General features: G+C 42.7%; 1 protein-coding gene across 1 annotated transcript in view; it reads right to left on the bottom strand.

The window, feature by feature from the left end:
- Positions 1-19,867, bottom strand: part of LOC122112123 (zinc finger protein 268-like) — a 32,653-nt gene continuing 12,786 nt past the window's right edge. Inside the window, exons 4-6 of the mRNA XM_042684967.1 lie at positions 9,343-9,401; positions 2,235-2,371; positions 1-77 (exon numbers count right to left, since the gene is read on the bottom strand). Of these exons, the coding sequence (XP_042540901.1) occupies positions 62-77; positions 2,235-2,371; positions 9,343-9,401 (212 nt within the window). The 3' untranslated portion in view covers positions 1-61. The remainder of the gene's footprint in view (positions 78-2,234; positions 2,372-9,342; positions 9,402-19,867) is intronic.

The following is a 19,867-nucleotide window of genomic DNA, read 5'->3' as shown; positions in this document are numbered from 1 at the left end:
ATCTAGGGCTTCTCCCAGCCATGGTTCTGCTCCTTGCTCCAGCTTAACAATCACTTCAGGTTTAGGAACACAGTGTCCTGTCAATGGGGAATATAGAACTTTGGTCTGGTGTAATGATCTCACACAACCTGGTAGAAGGCTACTTTTGAACCTATTTTCTTATTTCTCATCAATTCTAAAGAAGACCTCAAATATGTGCTTTTGATTTTAAATACCAGTTTTAAATGACTGAATTCCAAATTCGTGTCTATAATAGTGATGTACACTTCATATTAGATTGTATATCAACCTGTATATCATATGGCAAATTTAGAAAAGCATCACATAAAAATTAAGTTATCCTGGGGGAAACAGGGAGAGAAAATGAGGTATTGCATAACACTTTCCAACAGCAATGTCCTCATTTCCTGACAAATGTAACTGTAACTACTCTGTACATCGTGTTTACAATAAAATTTTAAATATTAAAATAGGGGCTGGGAAGGTGGCTCAGTGGTAGAGCGCTTGCTTTGCATGCCTGAGGCCCTGGGTTCGATTCCTCAGCATCACATAAGCAAAAAGAAAAAAGCCAGAAGTGGCACTGTGGCTCAAGTGGTAGAGTGTTAGCCTTGAGCTGAAGAGCTGAAGGACAGCCCCCAGGCCCAGAGTTCAGGCCCCACAACCGGACCCAAAAAATAAAAAACAACAAAAATAAATAAATATTAAAATAAAATAAAGTTTTCTTAAGTAAATAATATCTCTTGGGCTGGGAAGGTGGCTCAGTGGTAGAGTGCTTGCCTTGTAAGCATGAGGCCCTGGGTTCGATTCTTCAGCACCACATAAGCAGAAAAAGCCGGAAGTGGCGCTGTGGCTCAAGTGGTAGAGGACTAACCTTGAGCTGAAGAGCTGAGGGACAGTGTCCAGGCCCAGAGTTCAGGCCCACAACTGACAAAAAAAAAAAAAACATAAAAATAAATAATAATATCTCTTATTCAATATTTTCCTCAGTCTCATCCAGGTAAAACTTCTTTGTGGAAGCTGGGCGCCAGTGGCTCACGCCTGTAATCCTAGCTTCTTAGGAGGATGACATCTGAGGATCGCGGTTCAAAGTCAGCCCCATCAAAACTCCATGAGACTCTTATCTCCAATAAACCACTCAGAAAACTGGAAGTGGTGCTGTGACTCAAGTGGTAGAGCGCTTGCTTTGAGCTGGAGAGCTCAGGCCCAGAGTTCAAGCGCCATGACGGACAAAAGAAAAACAAAAACTTCTTTGTGGATCTCATCTCACAACTAAACATATTTGTTTTGTTTGTGTCTGTTCTGAAAATAGTATTAAGTTCATTAAAAGGAAATATATTTGATTTTTCTTGTTATCTACACGTCACAAAAATAAAAGCACATGCAAATTATTCTACTAACCAACCTTGAAGGAATTTATGAAGTATTAGTAAATGTTTAGGGGGAAAGATTTTATAATTGGATAGAGAAACAGTAACTGAAAATATAGAAAAACTAACCAAGAAGAAAGTCTAAGAGCCAGAACATGACTAGAGTCTCAGTAATACTTAAAGAAACAAAAATGAGGAGGTACATTTATAAAAGAGATACCAATGAAGACTGCAGAGGGCAGATGTCCAATGCATGACAGGATCTGTCTTCAGGTGAAGAAACTGTGGGAACTGTGGAGAACAGCTCAACACAGCCACACTGGCTCTGATCTTCACAACCTCCCTGTCTAAACTGCACTGAATCACCTGGGAAGCCCTGATTAGAGTATCCTTCTTCCATCAATGGCTCTGCTGTTTGCTCTGGCTTCAGAAGTAAGTCAGATTTGGAAAACTAGTGCCCTGTTATTGGGTAATAGTATAGAACTTTCACCAAACTACTTTGAAGAATGAACTTTCTCTTATGGGGACATGATGGTCCTCAAAAAACAGAATATTGGGCTGGGAAGGTGGCTCAGTGGTAGAGCGCTTGCCTTGCATGCTCAAGGCCCTGGGTTCGATTCCTCAGCACCACATAAGCAAAAAGAAAAAAGCCGGAAGTGGCGCTGTGGCTCAAGTGGTAGAGCACTAGTCTTGAGCTGAAGAGCTGAGGGACAGTGCCCAAGCCCAGATTTCAGGCCCCATGACCGGACTCCCCCCCCCCCCCCAAAAAAAAACAAAACAGAATATTACATCTAAATAGCATTAAATCTGATCCATATTCATATATCTATCAAGAACAAAGCACTTGCTCATGAGAATTAATGTGACCTTTGCTCACCCAAGGACACCAGGTTGCTATAGATCTCCAGCATTACATCCTTATACAGGGTCCTCTGACCATCATCCAGGTCCTTCCACTCCTCCCAGCTGAAGTCCACAGACACATCCTCAAATGATACCAACCCCTGTAATGGCATATTTAAGAAGTCATTAGCCATGAGTCAGGAGATAACCAACTCTGAGGACTCTATTTCTCTACATGTATGTTTCTGTCTTACATAAAATGGTTGGAGAGCCAGGAATGTTGCTTATTGGTAGAGGGCTGGCCTAGCATGAATGAAGCCTTGGGTTTAATTCCTAAGTACCACATAAACAGAAAAAGCTGGAAATGGCACTGGGGCTCAAGTAATAGTGTGCTAGCCTTGAACAAAAGCAGCTCAGGGACAATGCCCAGGCCCTGAGTTCAAGCCTCAGGACTGGAAAAAAAATGGCTGGACCTTGCTCTGTTATCTATGCCATACAGGAAAGAAAAGTCAAAGTATGAATAGCTGCCTCTATACAAACTTATTAATTATTAAAATAAGTTTTACCTTATTAATCAGGAAGTGCTTCTGGTGCTAGCAATAGAAACAAGATAAAATTCCTCTTTTAAAGAGCTAATGACCTTCACTACTGGCATCAATTGTAACTAGATGCCTAGAATCTAGATCGTCCAGAGCTCAGTCAAGAAATCACAAGGGGTTATTTCTTTGTTGCTTTGTATGTCCCTCCCCCACAGTATAACCCCTGCTTTCACTGTATCTGATGTGGGTATAATTTGTGGAGGGGAAGGGGAAAAACAAATTGTTTAAATAGGGATACAGGTGGACCCATTGCAACAATGAGATGTACAAGTCGTTATGTCGAAAATGAACTTTACAGCTTTGGTGGGGGGGGGGAAGCGGGGAGGATTGGGTGGAGGGGTAGGGGGAAGATGGGAAGGGATGGGAAGGGGAAACAAAGGAGGAGGCTACAATGCTTGATAAGAAACGTACGCATTATCTTGCCCATGTAATTGTAACCTCTCTGTATTTTCACAATAAAAAAAAATGAACATTAAAAAAAAAAGAGGGCTGGGAAGGTGGCTCAGTGGTAGAGTGCTTGCCTTGCATGCATGAGGCCCTGGGTTCGATTCCTCAGCACAACGTAAGCAGGGGAAAAAATCCGGAAGTGGCGCTGTGGCTCAAGACGTAGAGCACTAGCCTTGAGCCTAAGAGCTGAGGGACAGCGCCCAGGCCCAGAGTTCAGGCCCACGACTGGACCAAAAAAAATAAAGAAAGAAAGAAATCACAAGGGGTACCAACCACATTAGCAGATCTATAAAAACACAGTTCCTAGGTAAGTGTTAAAGAAAGTAACAGTACTCAAGAAACTGATTAGTAATAATCTGGAACACAGAATATTTTACTTAGTTCTCACAATAAAGGTCTCATTATTAGTATAACCCTAAAGATGTTCTGAAGCCTTCTTATACGTCATTCCTAAAAACCATAGAACTGGTAGCATTAACTATTATGACATCCTCCTCCTTCTGCATTACAAAACATTAATCATAATGAAATAAAATGTGTCTTGACCATATTTGCACTTACTGGTACCTCATGGAAGGATGGAAGGACATGGAAAAAGAACTAAGAGAGAGAATATCAGAAAGCACTGTCAGACCTAGCAACCGCCAGCAAGGCAAAGAAAAATAAGAATAAAGATCAGGGAAGGGCTGGGAAGGTGGTCAGTGGTAGAGTGCTGGCCTAACATACATGAAGCCCTGGGTTTGACTCCTTAGTAGCACATACACAGAAAAGGCCAGAAGTGGCACTATGGCTCAAGTGGTAGAGTGAACTAGCCTTAAGCAAAACAAGCTCAGGGATAGTTTCCACACCCTGAGTTTAAGATTAGGAAAAAAAAAACAAAAAAGCCGGTGCCTCCTAGCTATTCAGGAGGCTGAGATTTTGAGGATTGCGGTTCAAGGCCAGCCCAGGCAGGAAAGTCTGTGAAACTCTTATCTCCAATAAACCACCAGAAAACTGGAAGTGGCGTTGTGGCTCCAGTGATAGAGTGCTAGCCTTAAGCTGAAGAGCTGAGGGACAGCACCCAGGCCCAGAGTTCAAGCCCCACAACCAACAAAAACAAAGAAAAAAAGAAAAGAAAAGAAAAAAAAAATCAGGGAAATGATCCAAAATCTGGAAGAAAATAAAAGAGGGTACAACAGTATTTGGTACTAATGTCTTATGCAGAAGGCACAAGGAAAGATAAACTCCCATGCTGAGTCTCACTACAAAAAAAGAATGACTAACCATTTTTCTACTGTCACTATGCTTAACAATACCAGAAATGAATGATGACCCCCCAATACACCAAAAGGAAATATGTGTATAAAGTATTAAAAGAAAATAACTTCCCTTATCCCAACAGTTCCAGAGGAACTATTCTAAAAATATGTATTGAATATATTTTCTGATTAAGCTAATTTATCAGCAACACACCTGCATTACCAGAGTGCTACATGAAAAGGCGCTACATCACAATATGTGCTAACTTAGACGCACTCATAGAATCAGGATCACAGAAATAGTGAAATTGTAGGTAAGCATAAAGGACTACTCCTCTACACACACACACACACACACACACACACACACAGATATGGATACAAACATATTTATTTTATGTAATTTTTTAAATGATGGCTTAATGCAAAAATACAATAGTATATAGATGATTCATATAAATGACAATTCAATATGTGCATCCATACATGTATTGAATACAAAAGTACATGCACTAGGGATAAAGAACCAATATCCAGCTGCTACTGCACTTGCTTTGTACATGTCATGCCCTAAGTTCAAAGCCACAATATAGCCAATTTTTTAAAGGTATTAAGCATAAAGCTTATATATAGAGCTATTCCCTTGTAAAGCACCTATAGATTTTGATGCAGTAAAACAGTACTCTAAGCATATTCAAAACTCAGAGTAACTAATAATAATGCAATGCATTACAGTATATTAGTTTCCTATGGCTGCCATATCAAAACAGAATTGAGGGGGTTAGGAAGGTGGCTCAGTGGTAGAGCACTTGCCTTGCATGCCTGAGGCCCTGGGTTCAATTCCTCAGCACCACATAAGCAAAAAAGAAAAAAACCTGGGAGTGGTGCGGTGGCTCAAGTGGTAGAGCGCTAGCCTTGAGCTGAAGAGCTGAGGGACAGCGCCCAGGCCCAGAGTTCAGGCCCCACAACCGGATCCCCTCCCCCCCCCAAAAAAAAACAGAATTGAGAGAGAAATATTTTTTCTTGTAGTTCTAGAGATGAGAACTCAAGAACAATAGAACAATTGCCTGTAGGTTTGGCTTCTTCTAAAACATCATGCTTCAGGCTGAGGATGAACTTCCAGTAAATGTAAAATCACTCATTTTTCATTCATGAGGAAAAATGTAGTACCACACTCCATTAGTGCTCATCCATGATAACCTTAAAATACAGTGGGCCTTGCATATTTGTGAGTCCCACAAATTCAACCAACTATGGATCCAGAACTTTGAAAACATATAGCTACTGTACTGAATATGTACAGTCCTAAAATTTTGTGATAATACGCTGGAAAATACCAAATAACAACGACTTACATTGCATTTAATTTGTACTAGTTGTCAGAGGTGATTTAAAGTATATAGATGGATGTGTGCTGCTTATATGAAATCACAACACAGTTTTACATAAGAAACATGAACATCTATTTTGCTATTTGTGGATACCCAGAGATGACTATGCTAGAAAGATATGATCACACCCCTAAAAAGATAGAAAGTAACAAATATCAGATAAAGCAAGGAGAAAGTAAGTAGCAAAATGGTAGACATAAATGAAACCATATTAGTATGTAATGTAAATGGAGTAAAGATATATGCCATTGCCTGACATGAGAAAAAAGGGAAACAATTCAATAATATATCACTCATAAAAGCATACCTTTAAGAATACAAAAATAGGGCTGGGAAGATGGCTCAGTGGTAGAGCGCTTGCCTTGCATGCCTGAGGCCCTGGGTTCGATTCCTCAGTACCACATAAACAAAAAGAAAAAAGCCGGAAGTGACACTGTGGATCAAGCGGTAGAGCGCTAGCCTTGAGCTGAAGAGCTGAGGGACAGCGCCCAGGCCCAGGGTTCAGGCCCCACGACCGGACCCCCCCCCCAAAAAAAAAGAATACAAAAATAAACACAAAGATGAAATAAGCAAAAACCCAATTGTTAGGTCCAGCTTAACCAAAGTAACTCCATTTTGTAAAGGCAGCCATCTGGTTTGTAAAGTATGAGCTGACCTTGCCCGCACCTGTTCTTTGTGCAGTAAGGGCAAACCGACTCTGTCTGTAAGGGAACTGTAAGGTCTGCACAGGGACACCTCTCTCCTTTTTGGCTAAGTTTCCGCCCAGTATATGTTACCCAGGTAACTGGCAGACCCGGAAGCAGTCACCTTCCCCTCCTACTAGGTCATATCCTGGGCCACCTCTGGTCACATGCCTTCCATCTGACCCTAGGAGGGTCCCAGACCCTGAGGTTACATCCAGATCCAGTGTGACCACACCTCTACCTGCCCCAGGCCTAGATAAGTCCTGGCTCACAGGGGGGTCACAGCTCTTCCTCCCCTACCCCCCTTTTCCTTTTCAGCTGTGCTTCTCCACCATGCATGGTGGGGGAGGGGGGAGGCAGCAGTTCGGTAAATAAACTTCTTTTCCTGCCTCAATAGCTCATGGTGTTCTCTTGATCGGCTACCTAATGAAACCTACTTAGTTAATATACCTTACAGAACCAAAAGAAAAAAAGAAAAACAATTTCCAAAAACGGCCAGTTAGCAGAAATGAAGCCTTGGGAGGGGGAGGAGGGAAGGGCAGGCCAGGCGGAGGTGTCCAATCAGTAAAAAGCACATATGTAACCCTTCTGTTTTAACCAATAAGAGTAAAATTAGCTACATGTTTACAATTAGTTTGTAGTTTGCTGTTTTGCCCTATAAAAGCTAGCCTGTGAGACTAGGTGGGGGTCACTCTCCACAGACACGGCCCTGACCAGTTAGTTTGATTCTTGATACTTGGCAGGGAATAAAGCTTTGCTTGACTTCACTTTGTATTAGTTTCGTTCCTTTGATCAAGGACCCTTATCACCAATGTCTCTATTTTCAAATAAAAGGAAAGCAATGGTACTCACTGGAAACCATGTTGAAAAAGAACTATAGAACTTGTGGGTATGAAGGGAGGAAAAAAACTGGGGAAAAGTGAGGGAGGGAGTGACATTATCCAAAAGGATATCTCTTTGCCTGATTTATGTAAGTGTAAACTTTTGTTTAATTAAAAAATAATAATAAGGGGCTGGGAAGGTGGCTCAGTGGTAGAGCGCTTGCCTTGCATGCATGAGGCCCTGGGTTCGATTCCTTAGCACCACATAAGCAAAAAGAAAAAAAAAGCCAGAAGTAGTGCTGTGGCTCAAGTGGTAAAGCGCTAACCTTGAGCTGAAGAGCTGAGGGATAGCGCCCAGGCCCCACTACTGGACCCCCCCCAAAAAAGAAAAAATAATAAAAGGAAAGAAAGAGAGTAATGGAGGAAAATAGCGTAGGAGGTCAATTTAAAAGAGAATAAAAACATATTTCTAGAAAGGCCACAGACAAAGTCTTTAAATATAGCACAACAGTCAAGTAAGAAAAACAATAAATGCAGTCATGGGGTTTGACAGTAATTTAAGCAATTGATGAGCTTTGGAAAAAAAAATACAACTCCATGCAGCCTGTTCCACTCCCTATAGAAAAGACCCAACAGCCAAGGGTTATATGTGGACAGTCATTTAAGTATATATGAAAGACCCCAGACTCACTGGGATACTTTCTTCAACAGGAGGGCACCCCAGGAACCAAGACTCCAAACCAGCAGATGCAACAAGCAAGAGGAGTTTATTTGGCGTTTGCGCAAACGGACTGTGTCCTGGGCAGACAGGGAGCCCTGAGCAGCCTTTACAGGCACTTTTAAAGGCAAAAACCATAGGATTAGCATAAGACACCGGGTGCCCCGGGATTGGCTCAATTTAAAAATCATCATATACTCCAGCAATCATTTTGTTGCACGGGAAGTCTTGTAACACTCATCATAAACTGGTTGGATCTCTAGGGGGAGGCTTCCCTGGAGGGGAGTCTACATAGTTACAGGCTCGTGATTGGTTGACATTTGACCTAGTTTGCTGGGCTTGCCAGATGGTCTTTATCTTGAGTCCCTTGCTGAGAGATTCTAAACAGGAATTTAGAAGAACATACTCTTTTGTTCTTTATCTATGTCTGCAGACCTTGTCCCAGGGCCTGTATCTGGACTCTGAAACTTTTTTACTTATTTCCCGGGAGGGTCTGTGCTAGCACAAGCAAGTTTACAGAAGCAGAAATAGCAGTTATTAAATTGTAAAATGGACGCAGCCCTAATTTTTCTAATTCTTCATGTAGATGGCTTACTCAGGCCTTTAACATTCAAAGATACTTGGAATCATACTAATTCAGTTACTCCAAAAATAATCACTACCCAGTTTAGCATCATGAAGATAGTTTAATTTGTGTCTAATAAGGGTAAGATTTCTGACCAAGGGCCAGCAAATCTACATTCCATAAGAAGTTAGCATACTACCTCCTAAGTGTCAGTGGATCATGTAGCGCTTGCTACTTTTTCTCACATCAGTAAAAACAGAGACAAATTTGAGGTAAACTTGTATTCAACTCAGTTTGACTCTTTTTTTTGAGGGGGGTCTGAACTCTGGGCCTGGGTGCTGTCCCTCAGCTCTTCAGCTCAAGGCTAGCACTCTACCAACTTGAGCCACAGTGTCACTTCTGGCTTTTTATTTTTCTGCTTATGTGGTGCTGAGGAACCCAAGGCCTCCTGCGTGCATGGCAAGCGCTCTACCACTGAGCTACTTCCCAGCCCCCTCCCTCAGTTTGACTCTTAAGAACATATAATCTACTAAATCTAAAAGCCATCTTTATCTTATTTATGAATGTTTTCCTGAGGCTAAATATTTTCTACTCTTCCATTTTAATTTTGGAGCACATTGTTAATAAAAAGTTCCTAAAAAGCAAATAAAGACATAAGCAAAAAACTCACCAGGGATCCACTCATTTTTTGTTGCTGTTGGCAATGCAGAGATGATTGTGAAAGCAAAGCTGGAAGAGAAAGCAAATGAAATGGAATCAGGAAACAACCAATATGAATTTTGAAAGATCCCAGACTCCTGGGATACTTTCGTCTATGGGAGGGTGCTCCAGAAACCAAGACTCCAAACCAGTAGATGCAACAAGCAAGAGTTTATTCAGCGTTTGTGCAAATGGTCTCTCTGCCCCTGCAAGGGAGAGATCCCTGAGCAGTGGTTACAGGCATTCTTAAAGGCAAAAACCACAAGATTAGCATATAACACCAGGTGTCCCAGGATTGGCCCATTTAAAAATCACTATACACTCTGAGGGGAAGTTTATAACACTCTTTGTAAAACAGTTGGCTTGGGGCAAGTCTAGGGGGAGCGTCACCCGGGAGGGGAGTTTACATAGTTACAGGCTTGTGATTAACATTTGGCTTAGTTTGCTGGACTTGCCAGGTGGTCCTTATCTTGGGTCCTTATCTTGGGTCCCATTCTTGTGTCCCATTAGGCCACTTGGGGAATTTACTTGTTTGTTCTTTATCTATGACCACAGATCTAGTCCCAGGGCACGCATCTGGGCTCCAAAACTTTTTACTCAATTCCTTGTTTCCAGAAATTGGGGTGGGGGTGGGGGTTAGTGCTAGCGCCAGGAAGTTTACAAAAGAAAAATCAGCAATTTGCAATTGTAAAATGTAACTCTAATTTTTAATCTTTCAAATTTGTCTTAAATTTTCCTGCTCAAGGCAATACATTCACATGGATTGGAAAAGAAAAGAAAAAAAAAACCACCTTCCTGTACAGAAGACCTTTTCCCTAAAAAATTGTTGAATAATCTAAGTCAAAGAGAGACATATAATCTCTTTACTAAAATTAGAAATTACAGAATTGCACTTAGGAATCTATGAACTATTTTCTGGTTAATGTAAAGATATCACATAGGACTCCATTGAGTATTTTACTATATCTCATGTTTTGGAATATTTAAACATCATGCAAAATGTTGGTTACAACTCAGTGTTTTAAACTCAGAATTACAGGGGAAAGTGAATAGAATATATATTTCTTGTGGCTTCCTGTTTCAATAATGGATCCCAGATAGCTCATCTTTCTCTAACAAAGTAGCCTCAAGCATTGATCTGGACTTTGTCATTTAACTTGCTTTGGCCAAAAAGATGTCAATGAATATTGTGTGAACAAAGTTTTGAAAATTCCTTAGTGACTGCCTCCCTTAACACAATATATTGTTAAGAATCTTGGCTATTCTGCTGGATATACACGGCCTAATCAAGAACATAAATTACTTTTAATAGGAATGATATCATCCTAAACCAACTATCCTCAGTAAGAAAATGACATGAGTAAAGCCTCATCTGTTCAACAATCAATACTAACAGAAATGCAATGCTGAGTCCAGCCTAAAATGTAGCTTCTCAAAACTTTAAATGAATGAAATGACTGCATATTTTTGCCAGTATATATTGGTTGGTAAATTATATAGGAAATTCTAGGTCATCTACAGCTTTGTTTTTAATAAAACTATGTAGGAGACAAATTTCTGAAGTACAATGAAGTGAACTTTTCAACCAGTGGATGAATAATGCAAATCACCACAAAAGTCAATTGTCTAGAATTCAGTGAGTTTGCTTTTGCAAGTAAAGACTGCTGCTATGCCCAGATAAGGATCCCCAAAGACCACCAATGAACCGATTCTGATGCAAGCACACGAGAGTCATTTATTGCAAGCTCCAGCCTGGACTCATAACCTTCACCAACACAGCGGGTCAGAGTTGAGAGCCCTGACTTCCAATTCAGCAGGGTTTTTATTGTGGTTTTAGCAAGGGTAGGAGGTTTCCAACTTAGTGGTTACATGATTGGTTAACATTTAGTAAGTAAGTCTTGTAACAATCTTATTGGCTAAAGTGCTCAGGCTAAGCAGTTGAGCAGCAAAATATGTTAACTATGCTATCTTAAAAATCTGGAGTTTTACTTTCCTGCTAGTTACTGATTGACTGTTGCTAGGGAGTTACCAGTAGAGCGGTTTTGGTCCTGCCATTTTTCTAGGAACCTGAACTCGTGTCAGTAAAAGCCTTTTTTACAAAATGGCCTTAATATCCAATATGGTTGCACTTTGGCCAGGCCAGCCTTCTCAAGACCAAGTGAACCATTAAAGGGCAATGTATGAATTCTAGTTTTAACTTTTTCTGCATTACAATAGTTTGTTTTTTACTTTAAAAAACATAAAATAGGGGGCTGGGAAGGTGGCTCAGTGGTAGAGCACTTGCCTTGCATGCCTGAGGCCCTGGGTTCGATTCCTCAGCACCACATAAGCAAAGTGAAAAAAGCCGGAAGTGGCGCTGTGGCTCAAGTGGTAGAGCGCTAGCCTTGAGCTGAAGAGCTGAGGGCCAGCGCCCAGGCCGAGTTCAGGCCCCACAATCAGACCCCCCCCCAAAAAAATAAAAAAATAAAATAAATTTGTTATAGGCTGAATATCTCAATTTATGGGAATGAAATTTTCATATATTTCATGAGGACTTTTTCTTTTTGTTTTCCTTTTGGACATCCCTAGAGCAAAAAAAAAAAAAAATCATATTATGGAATTTCTGCCTACAAATGTTATCTCCAATTAACCACCAGAAAAGTGGAGGTGGTGCTGTGGCTCAAGTGGTAGAGCACTTGCCTTGAGTTCAGGAACTTAGGAACAGTGCCCAGGCCAAGTTCAAGCCTCACCACTGGCAAAAGACAAAAAGAAAAAAAAACAAGAGGGAGGGAATCAGGGTTAGGACAAAAGTATATGCAGTCCACTCTATTTTAAGTAATGTAAAATAAGTTCATTATTGTACTGAAGAATATGTAATATTTCCAGAACATATTAAAAGTGCAATATATCCATATTAGTAATATTTTTCAGTCACAAAAGCCACAGGAAATGCTGAGGATATGAAAAGGAGCAGAATCTTTCAAGTGAAATATTTTCAAGCAATGTTTGTGCGACATTGACTTCATTCACTTCCCTCACCCCTGTCCCCACAAAAATTTCCAAAGTGAAACAATACTACTTTTGGTAGATTGTAACATAATGGCCAACACTAGCTAAACCTTTAGGATACTTAACATCTACAAACCTTACAACCTTGAGCAAGGTACATCACTTAAGTTGTGTTTTGTTATGTTTGTTTTAAAGCATAAGGTGCCTAGCACACATTTCCTGAATTGCCAGAAAAAGCATCAGGTAAAAGAAAGAACTAGTACCACTAGATGCCGCATTTAATAATAGTTTAAGTTTGAGAGAGCTTGCATTCTAGAAATGACAGACAGTGAGGTTAGACTGAGTGAAAGAGAAGGGGATTAGCTTTCTTGTAGAGGCAGATCTTCCAGGTGTGAGAACATATCTCTGTACTATAAACCACAGCTCCTAACCCTCTGATAAGTCAGCTCTGGTTCATTCCTCAGTCTAGCTCACTTCTCTCAACATTGGAGAGTGCTTGGAAGCTTTGGAGAAAGTTGTACCAGGTGAATCTTGTGCTCTGGAAAGTCGAATCAATCATTGCTAGGGAAAGGGAGGCTAACCAGATCTTCCCGTTCTAGTGCTTCTCTGCCTCTGCTCTTTAGGGCTAGTGACAGTTCACAAGGACAGTGTTCTTTCAGGATGCACACTCCTGTTCAGAATCTGCCCTCCTTCGAATCTGCCACGCTTACTTAATTCCAAGGAATACAGGTCCATCAGCCAGTCGTGTACAAACATGTGTGAACTGGAGCCAGGAGTGCTAAGAGGCTACAGCGCCCAGAAGGGGACTAGAAATGTCCCCACAAGAAACAACACAGAACCCCACCAACACAACTGCCATAGCACATGACTCGGCCAGCACACCCTTCACAACCTCACTAGAATTGTGACTCGTCCATCGTTCAGTGGACAAATGATGTCATCACACTGGCTCACAGCAGAATCAGGCGTGGAACAGAAGCGCAGGCCTCCCCAGCTCTCCTAGTCTGGACAACCTTCTAGCCTGCCCGCGAGCCTTCCTGAGCCAGCTAGGTTCCGGCACCTGGAAGGACACTGACTCTGGCAGAACCGACTCTGACAAAGCAATCACGACCCCAGGCACAGTCACCCAGACCGGAGGGACCCGGCAGTGCGTGGAGCCTCCAGGCTACCCGCCCGGCTCCAGCTGCCGCCTGCAGCCCGTTTTCCTGCCTGCCTGCCATCCACTCACATTTCAGGTCCCCAGGTTCGCCAGGCACGGCAGGGCCTCTTGCCACCCCGGCTCCGGCATTCAGAACACTGAACTTCACTCCAGAAACTTCCCAGGAGCTTGGCTCAGCGCCAGAAACCGGAATTCCTGAGCAGAAAACACCGTGAGTGGGCGGGGAGACGCATGCATGGGAGGAGCCTGAAAGAGCCCTGCCAATGGGTCTGTGCCTGGGGAAGACTACATTTCCCACTATGCTTTGCGCTACACTAGTGGAAGCAGACGTTTAGAGTTGTTACCCAGAGTTAGATCTAATGTCTTAGCTTTCTGTGGGCTGGCTGAGGACCTAACTCTACCAGCTGAGCCAGGTGAGAGGAAGTACTTTCTGGAAATCCTGGTTTTCCCCTGCGATGTTGTGAGACCAAATACAAATTCAAATGTGGGCACAGCACAAAATAATCTTAAATAATAATAATTTTAAATAATAATATTCAATCTTAAATAATAATTTATTATTTAAGATTTAATTTAATTTATTTATTTAAGTATCTAGTTGTATTAAGGTAATGGAGGCAATATTTCCATATCTTCTTTTTCCTAACAGTATGTGTTAGCAAAATTAAGATTAATAGACTTTGCCAGAGAACCACACAGATATCCACGTACAGAGAACAAAGAAAGGTTTATTGCCAAGGCTTATTGCCAGGAGAGGGAAGCCAGCAAGACTCATTTTCATGAGGGAGGAATAAGTGAAAGACCCCCAGACCGGGTGGGGTGCCTTTCAATCTAGAGAGACCCTTTCCCAAGGAACGACGAGACCACTTGAGCGGATGCAAACAGCAAGAGGTTTATTCGGGCATGCCTAGGCTCCCCAGTGCACACGACCTCGAGATCCACAAGGTTCGGGTCAGTGGCTGGGGGCCTGTTTGGATACACGGGTACCCGGGGCGACAAAGTCTATGGGGAGACTTGCGCGCCGGGGCACATGAGAGCACCCTCTTTTATGGGCAGCTGGAAGCAGGGTTACAGAAGCGAGATGCATGGTTACAGGGTGTTGATTGGCTAATTTTGAGTCATGTTTAGGGTGGGGATTGGTAGGGTTGAGTCAGGCGAACGGGTTAGGCAAGGTCCACTTAGGGGTTAGCGGTGGGGCTTTCCACAGGCAGTTGAGTTAGCGAGTCTGTACTCGCCCTTTAATTGTTAACTCAGAGACTTTTTGTTCCCTATTCCCGGTTTAACGGTTTAACCACAACATCCTGCCTCGCCCTCTTTGGTGGAGGCTTAGTTTTGCGGAAGGGGGGGTTGGTCAGCAAGTTCTCTGGGGGACCTAGTGGCAGAACATATACTAGGGTCTTTCATAAGAAGAAACACAGGCTATTGTCTGGGATGACCTATATAACCTAGGAGGTTTAGGAAGGGCTACAAACGGCTAGCAGGCCAAGGCTCTGGTGTGGGCCAGGGGCTTCATTCATCATGTCGGACTAGGATTTATGGCTGCCATCCAAGTGGTAGATAAGGGTCCTGCAACTGCCAAGATCTGAAGGTCACTCTAAGGGGCTCTTGTTGCCTTATATGGTGGTAGCTGCCCCAGAGAAGTGCCATGCCAAGGTAAAGGGGGTTGGAAGATGATTATTTACTGCCTTTACTACATGGGCCTGGTGTTGCCTAGGAAGGGAGCATGCTAAGCTGTGGAGAAGGGAAGGAGTGGACTAAGCTATGGGAAGGGACCCATTTCACTAACAGTATGTTCTGAAGTGTGACAGTTGTGTCTCCGTTTGCCTTAAATTTTCTAATGGTAACTGTTACCGGGTCTGGGGGAGGGGATTCCACATACCACCAGAGTCCACTATGCAGAGACAGTCTCATGCAAAAAGATGAATTTATTGGGGAAGTGGATAGCTGACTGGCCAGGGACGCAGCACAGACTAAACTTGGGTTTTTAAGGGCCAAAAACCACGTGGTCAAGCCTGGCCACATGCAGAAAGATTGCATAGTGGCCAGTGGAGTTACAGTCTGCCTCATAGTAACTGTTTGAACTAACCTATCATGTGGTTTAAATTGGTGTGTGAATTTGCCAGTCCCCACACAAAGCAGGCAGATATTCTTACTTGTGGGGGCAGGGATAAGGCTGCTTCTTCCTGGAAGGGCAAAGGTAGTGGCTGGGCTGTTTTCCTGTAGTTAACCTCCCACATTTCCCAAGGCAGGTGGTCAAGCAGATTACACAATCTTATCACAATAAGCAGAGGGCCTTTCCAAACAGTTTTCCCAGCGTCTCATATTTCCCAGAGTCTCAACAGACACAGCATCTTTCCTGATCCTGAGGTGCTTGTGAGAAACCAGTTTTTTTTTTTTTTTGGGGGGGGGGGGGGTCCGGTCATGGGGCCTGAACTCTGGGCCTGGGCCCTGTCCCTCAGCTCTTCATGAAGTTCAAGGCTAGCGCTCTACCACTGAAAGACCCCAGACTCACTGGGATACTTTTGTCTACGGGAGGGCGCCCCAAAAAACAAGATTCCAAACCAGTAGATGCAACAAGCAAGAGGAGTTTATTCAGCGTTTGTGCAAACGGACTCTCTACCCCGGTTCAGGAGAGAGCCCTGAGCAGCGGTTACAGGTATTTTTAAAGACAAAAACCACAGGATTATCTCTGCTCTTTTCTAGCTCTCTGCTCTCTCTCTGCTCTTTTCTAGCTCTCTCTGCACTCTCTCTGTTCTTTTCTAGCTCTTCTCTCTCTTTCCCAGCTCTCTCTTTCCCAGCTCTCCCAGCTCTCTTTCCCAGGCCTTTCCCCACCGCGTGGAGGACCAAGATGGCCTGGTGCCAGCCACAACAATGAATAAACCAACCCCTTACCTGAATACCAACGCAACTTCAAAAGATAGTCCATGATATTAAGAACAATGAAGGTGGCATCATGGACAAAATCAAAAAGCTAAAAGTCAAAGCTCCTCCTAGTGTTCCTCGAAGGGACTATGCCTTAGGAAGTCTCCAAGGACCTGTGCATGGAGATCGGAGCTGTGTATGGAAACTTGAGCCTTCTGGGAACCTTTGGCCAGATTACTGCTCTCCAGTAACTGCAAAGACTTGGGCCATCCATGCCATGTAAGACATCACTACTTGTTCCCCCAAACAATGGAGCCATGTCCTCTTTCCTGTCCTGTGGGCAAGCCTTCTAAGCCAGGAGTGAGTGTTTGATGTTGGTGACATGGACCTTCTCATGGCAGAGGATGGACAGGACTAGCACCCTCTAGAGGCTGACAGAAGAATCACATAGTCCCTCTTCTGGCTTAACTCAGGACAAAGACTGGGACACACAAATAATGGTGTCCTGGCCCTTCAGGATAAAGATCCATCCAGTGAGAGGCTTGTGGCATTCAGCAGGGACCCACCAGCCCTGCCTTCATCTTTGAGTTGGCGACATCGTCACAGGCTTTTCATGGTCCACTGAGCAGAGGCAGCTGGTGCAGGGGAGGGAAAGGAAGAGAGCCAAGACCTGTGGGTATTCACTGTGTTCTGGATGTTTTGCTACGTTCTTTGCCAATATAATCCATTCAATCTTAAAAAAAAAAAAAACCCACAGGATTAGCATATGACACCAGGTGCCCCTGGATTGGTCCATCTACAAGTCAGTGTGTACTCCAGCAATCATTTTGCTACGCAGGAAACTTTGTAACACTCTTCGTAAAATGGTTGGCTCAGGGCAAATCTAGGGGGAGCGGTCACCCTGGAGGGGAGTTCACATAGTTACAGGCTTGTGATTGGTTGACGTTTGACCTAGTTTGCTGGACTCGCCAGATGGTCCTTATCTTGGGTCCCATTTGGGGAATTTTCAAACAAGAACTTAGAAAAACATATTCTTTTGTTCTTTATCTTTAACCACAGACCTTGTCCTGGGCCGGCATCTGGACTCTGAAACTTTTTACTTATTTTTAGGGAGGGGAAGGGTCAGTGCTAGCATAAGCAAGTTTACAGAAGCAAAATCAGCAGTTAGCAATTATAAAATGTAACTCTAATTTTTACTCTTTCACCACTTGAGCCACAAGTGCCACTTCCGGCTTTTTTCTTTTTGCTTATGTGATGCTGAGGAATCAAACCCAGGGCCTTCAGGCATTTAAGGCAAGCACTCTACCACTGGGCCACCTACCCAGCCCCTTGAAACCATTATTTTAATTCTCAGCTCTTAGTGCCTTAAAGATGGAGTCAGTTTTTGCTCTCCTTAAAAACAACCCATTTCACTTAAAACAATTGTTCTCAACCACTAAACTGATTAATGGATTGTAAGGTTTTAGGCAAGGAAAGAACATGCATGAGGAGGTAAGGGTGAAGAAAGATAAGTGTTAGGGTTTTATTGAAAGACCCCAGACTCACTGGGATGCTTCCTTCAACGGGAGGGCACCCCAAGAACCAAGACTTCAAGCCAGCAGCTGCAATAAGCAAGAGGAGTTTATTTGACGTTTGCGGAAACGGGCTCTCTGTCCAGGGCAGACAGGAAGCCCCAAGCAGTTACAGGCACTTTTAAAGACAAAAACCACAGGATTAGCATAAGACCCCAGGCTCCCCAGGATTGGCTCAGCTTAAAAATTATCATATACTCCAGCCTGCACGGGAAGTTTATAACACTCTTTGTAAAACAGTTGGTTCAGGGCAAGTCTAGGGGGAGTGGTCACCCTGGAGGGGAGTTTACATAGTTACAGGCTTGTGATTGATTAACATTTGGCCTAGTTTGCTGGGCTCACCGGATGGTCCTTATCTTGAGCCCCCTAAACCGAGAATTTTTACACAGGAATGCAGAGGAACATACTCTTTGTTCCTTGGGTCCCATTTGGCCACTTGGGGAATTTACTTGTTAGTTCTTTCTTTACGACTACAGAGCTTGTCCCAGGGCAGACATCTAGACTCCGAAACTTTTTATTTCCAGGGAGGGGAAGGGTCAGTGCTAGCACAACCAAGTTTACAGAAGCAAAACCAGCAGTTAGCCATTGTAAAATGTAACTCTAATTTTTAATCTTTCATTATTATTATTATTATTGTGAAAATACTGTATAGAGGAGTTACAATTACATGGGCAAGATAATGAGTTCAATTTTTATCAAGCATTGTTTCCTCCTCCATTGTTTCCCCTTCCCGTCCCTACCCATCTCCCCCTCCTCCCCCCCAGTGTTAGTTGTTTTTTTTTTGGGGGGGGGGTCAGGTCGTGGGGCCTGAACTCTAGGCCTGGGCACTGTCCCTCAGCTCCTCAGCTCAAGGCTAGCGATCTACCACTTGCACCATACCACTTGCACCACAGCACCACTTCCGGCTCATGTGGTGCTGAGGAATCGAACCAAGGGCCTCATGCATGCAAGTCAAGTGTTCTACCACTGAGCCACCTTCCCAGCCCCACAGTGTTAGGTTTTTAAAGAGGAGTTTGATTAAGAAGTACACCACGGGGGCTGGGAAGGTGGCTCAGCTGAAGTCCATAGACACATCCTCAAAGGATACGAACCCCTGAAACAGCACATTTCAAAAAGTCATTAACCCTGAGTCATGAGAAAACCAACTCTGAGGATTTCATTCCTTTACATGTATGTTTCTGTCGTGCATAAAATGGTTCAAGCTTGCTCTGTTACCTATGCAGTATGGAAAAGTAAAGTTCAAGTAGAAATATCTGCCTCTATACTAACTTATAAATTACTAAAGCAAAGTTTCCCTTATCAATCAGGAAATGTTTTTTGTTGCTAGCAAGAGAAGATAAGGTAAAAATTATCTTCCAGGACCCAATGATCTGCACTAAAGACATCAACTACAAATAGATGCCTAGAATCTAAACTATACAGAGCTCCATCAGGCAATCACAAGAGTTGCATACCACATTAGCATATCAAAAAAACAGTGTCCAGGTAAATGTTAAAGAAAGCATTAGCATATCAAAAATGTTAAATGTTAAAGAAAGTAACAGCAATCAAGAAATTGATTACTAATGATTTAGGACATAGAAAATTTTACTTAAGTTTTATGTGCTCATTGTTGTTAGTATATCCCTAAAGATGTTTTGAGGCCTCCCTTATATGTCATTGCTAAATACTAAATAACTGGTTGCATTACCCACCATCTATAATACAGAACATAAATGAGAGGGAATAAAATGTGCCTTGACCATATATGCATTACTAGTTCCTCTTGGAAGGATGGAAGAGATATGGAAAGAAATAAAAAGCAGAATATAAGAAAGCAGTGTGAGACATGACTACCCACAGCAGAGAAGAAAAAAAAAAAAAGTAAAATTGGGGAATTGATCAAAAAATTTTGGAAGAAAATAAAGGAGGATGCA

This window comes from Dipodomys spectabilis, unplaced genomic scaffold (assembly GCF_019054845.1).
Source record: "Dipodomys spectabilis isolate Male_0828 unplaced genomic scaffold, ASM1905484v1 ptg000092l, whole genome shotgun sequence".
NCBI classification, from domain to species: Eukaryota; Metazoa; Chordata; class Mammalia; order Rodentia; family Heteromyidae; genus Dipodomys; species Dipodomys spectabilis.
Note: the sequence above shows the minus strand (reverse complement) of the source record. Positions and strands in the feature narration are given on the sequence as shown.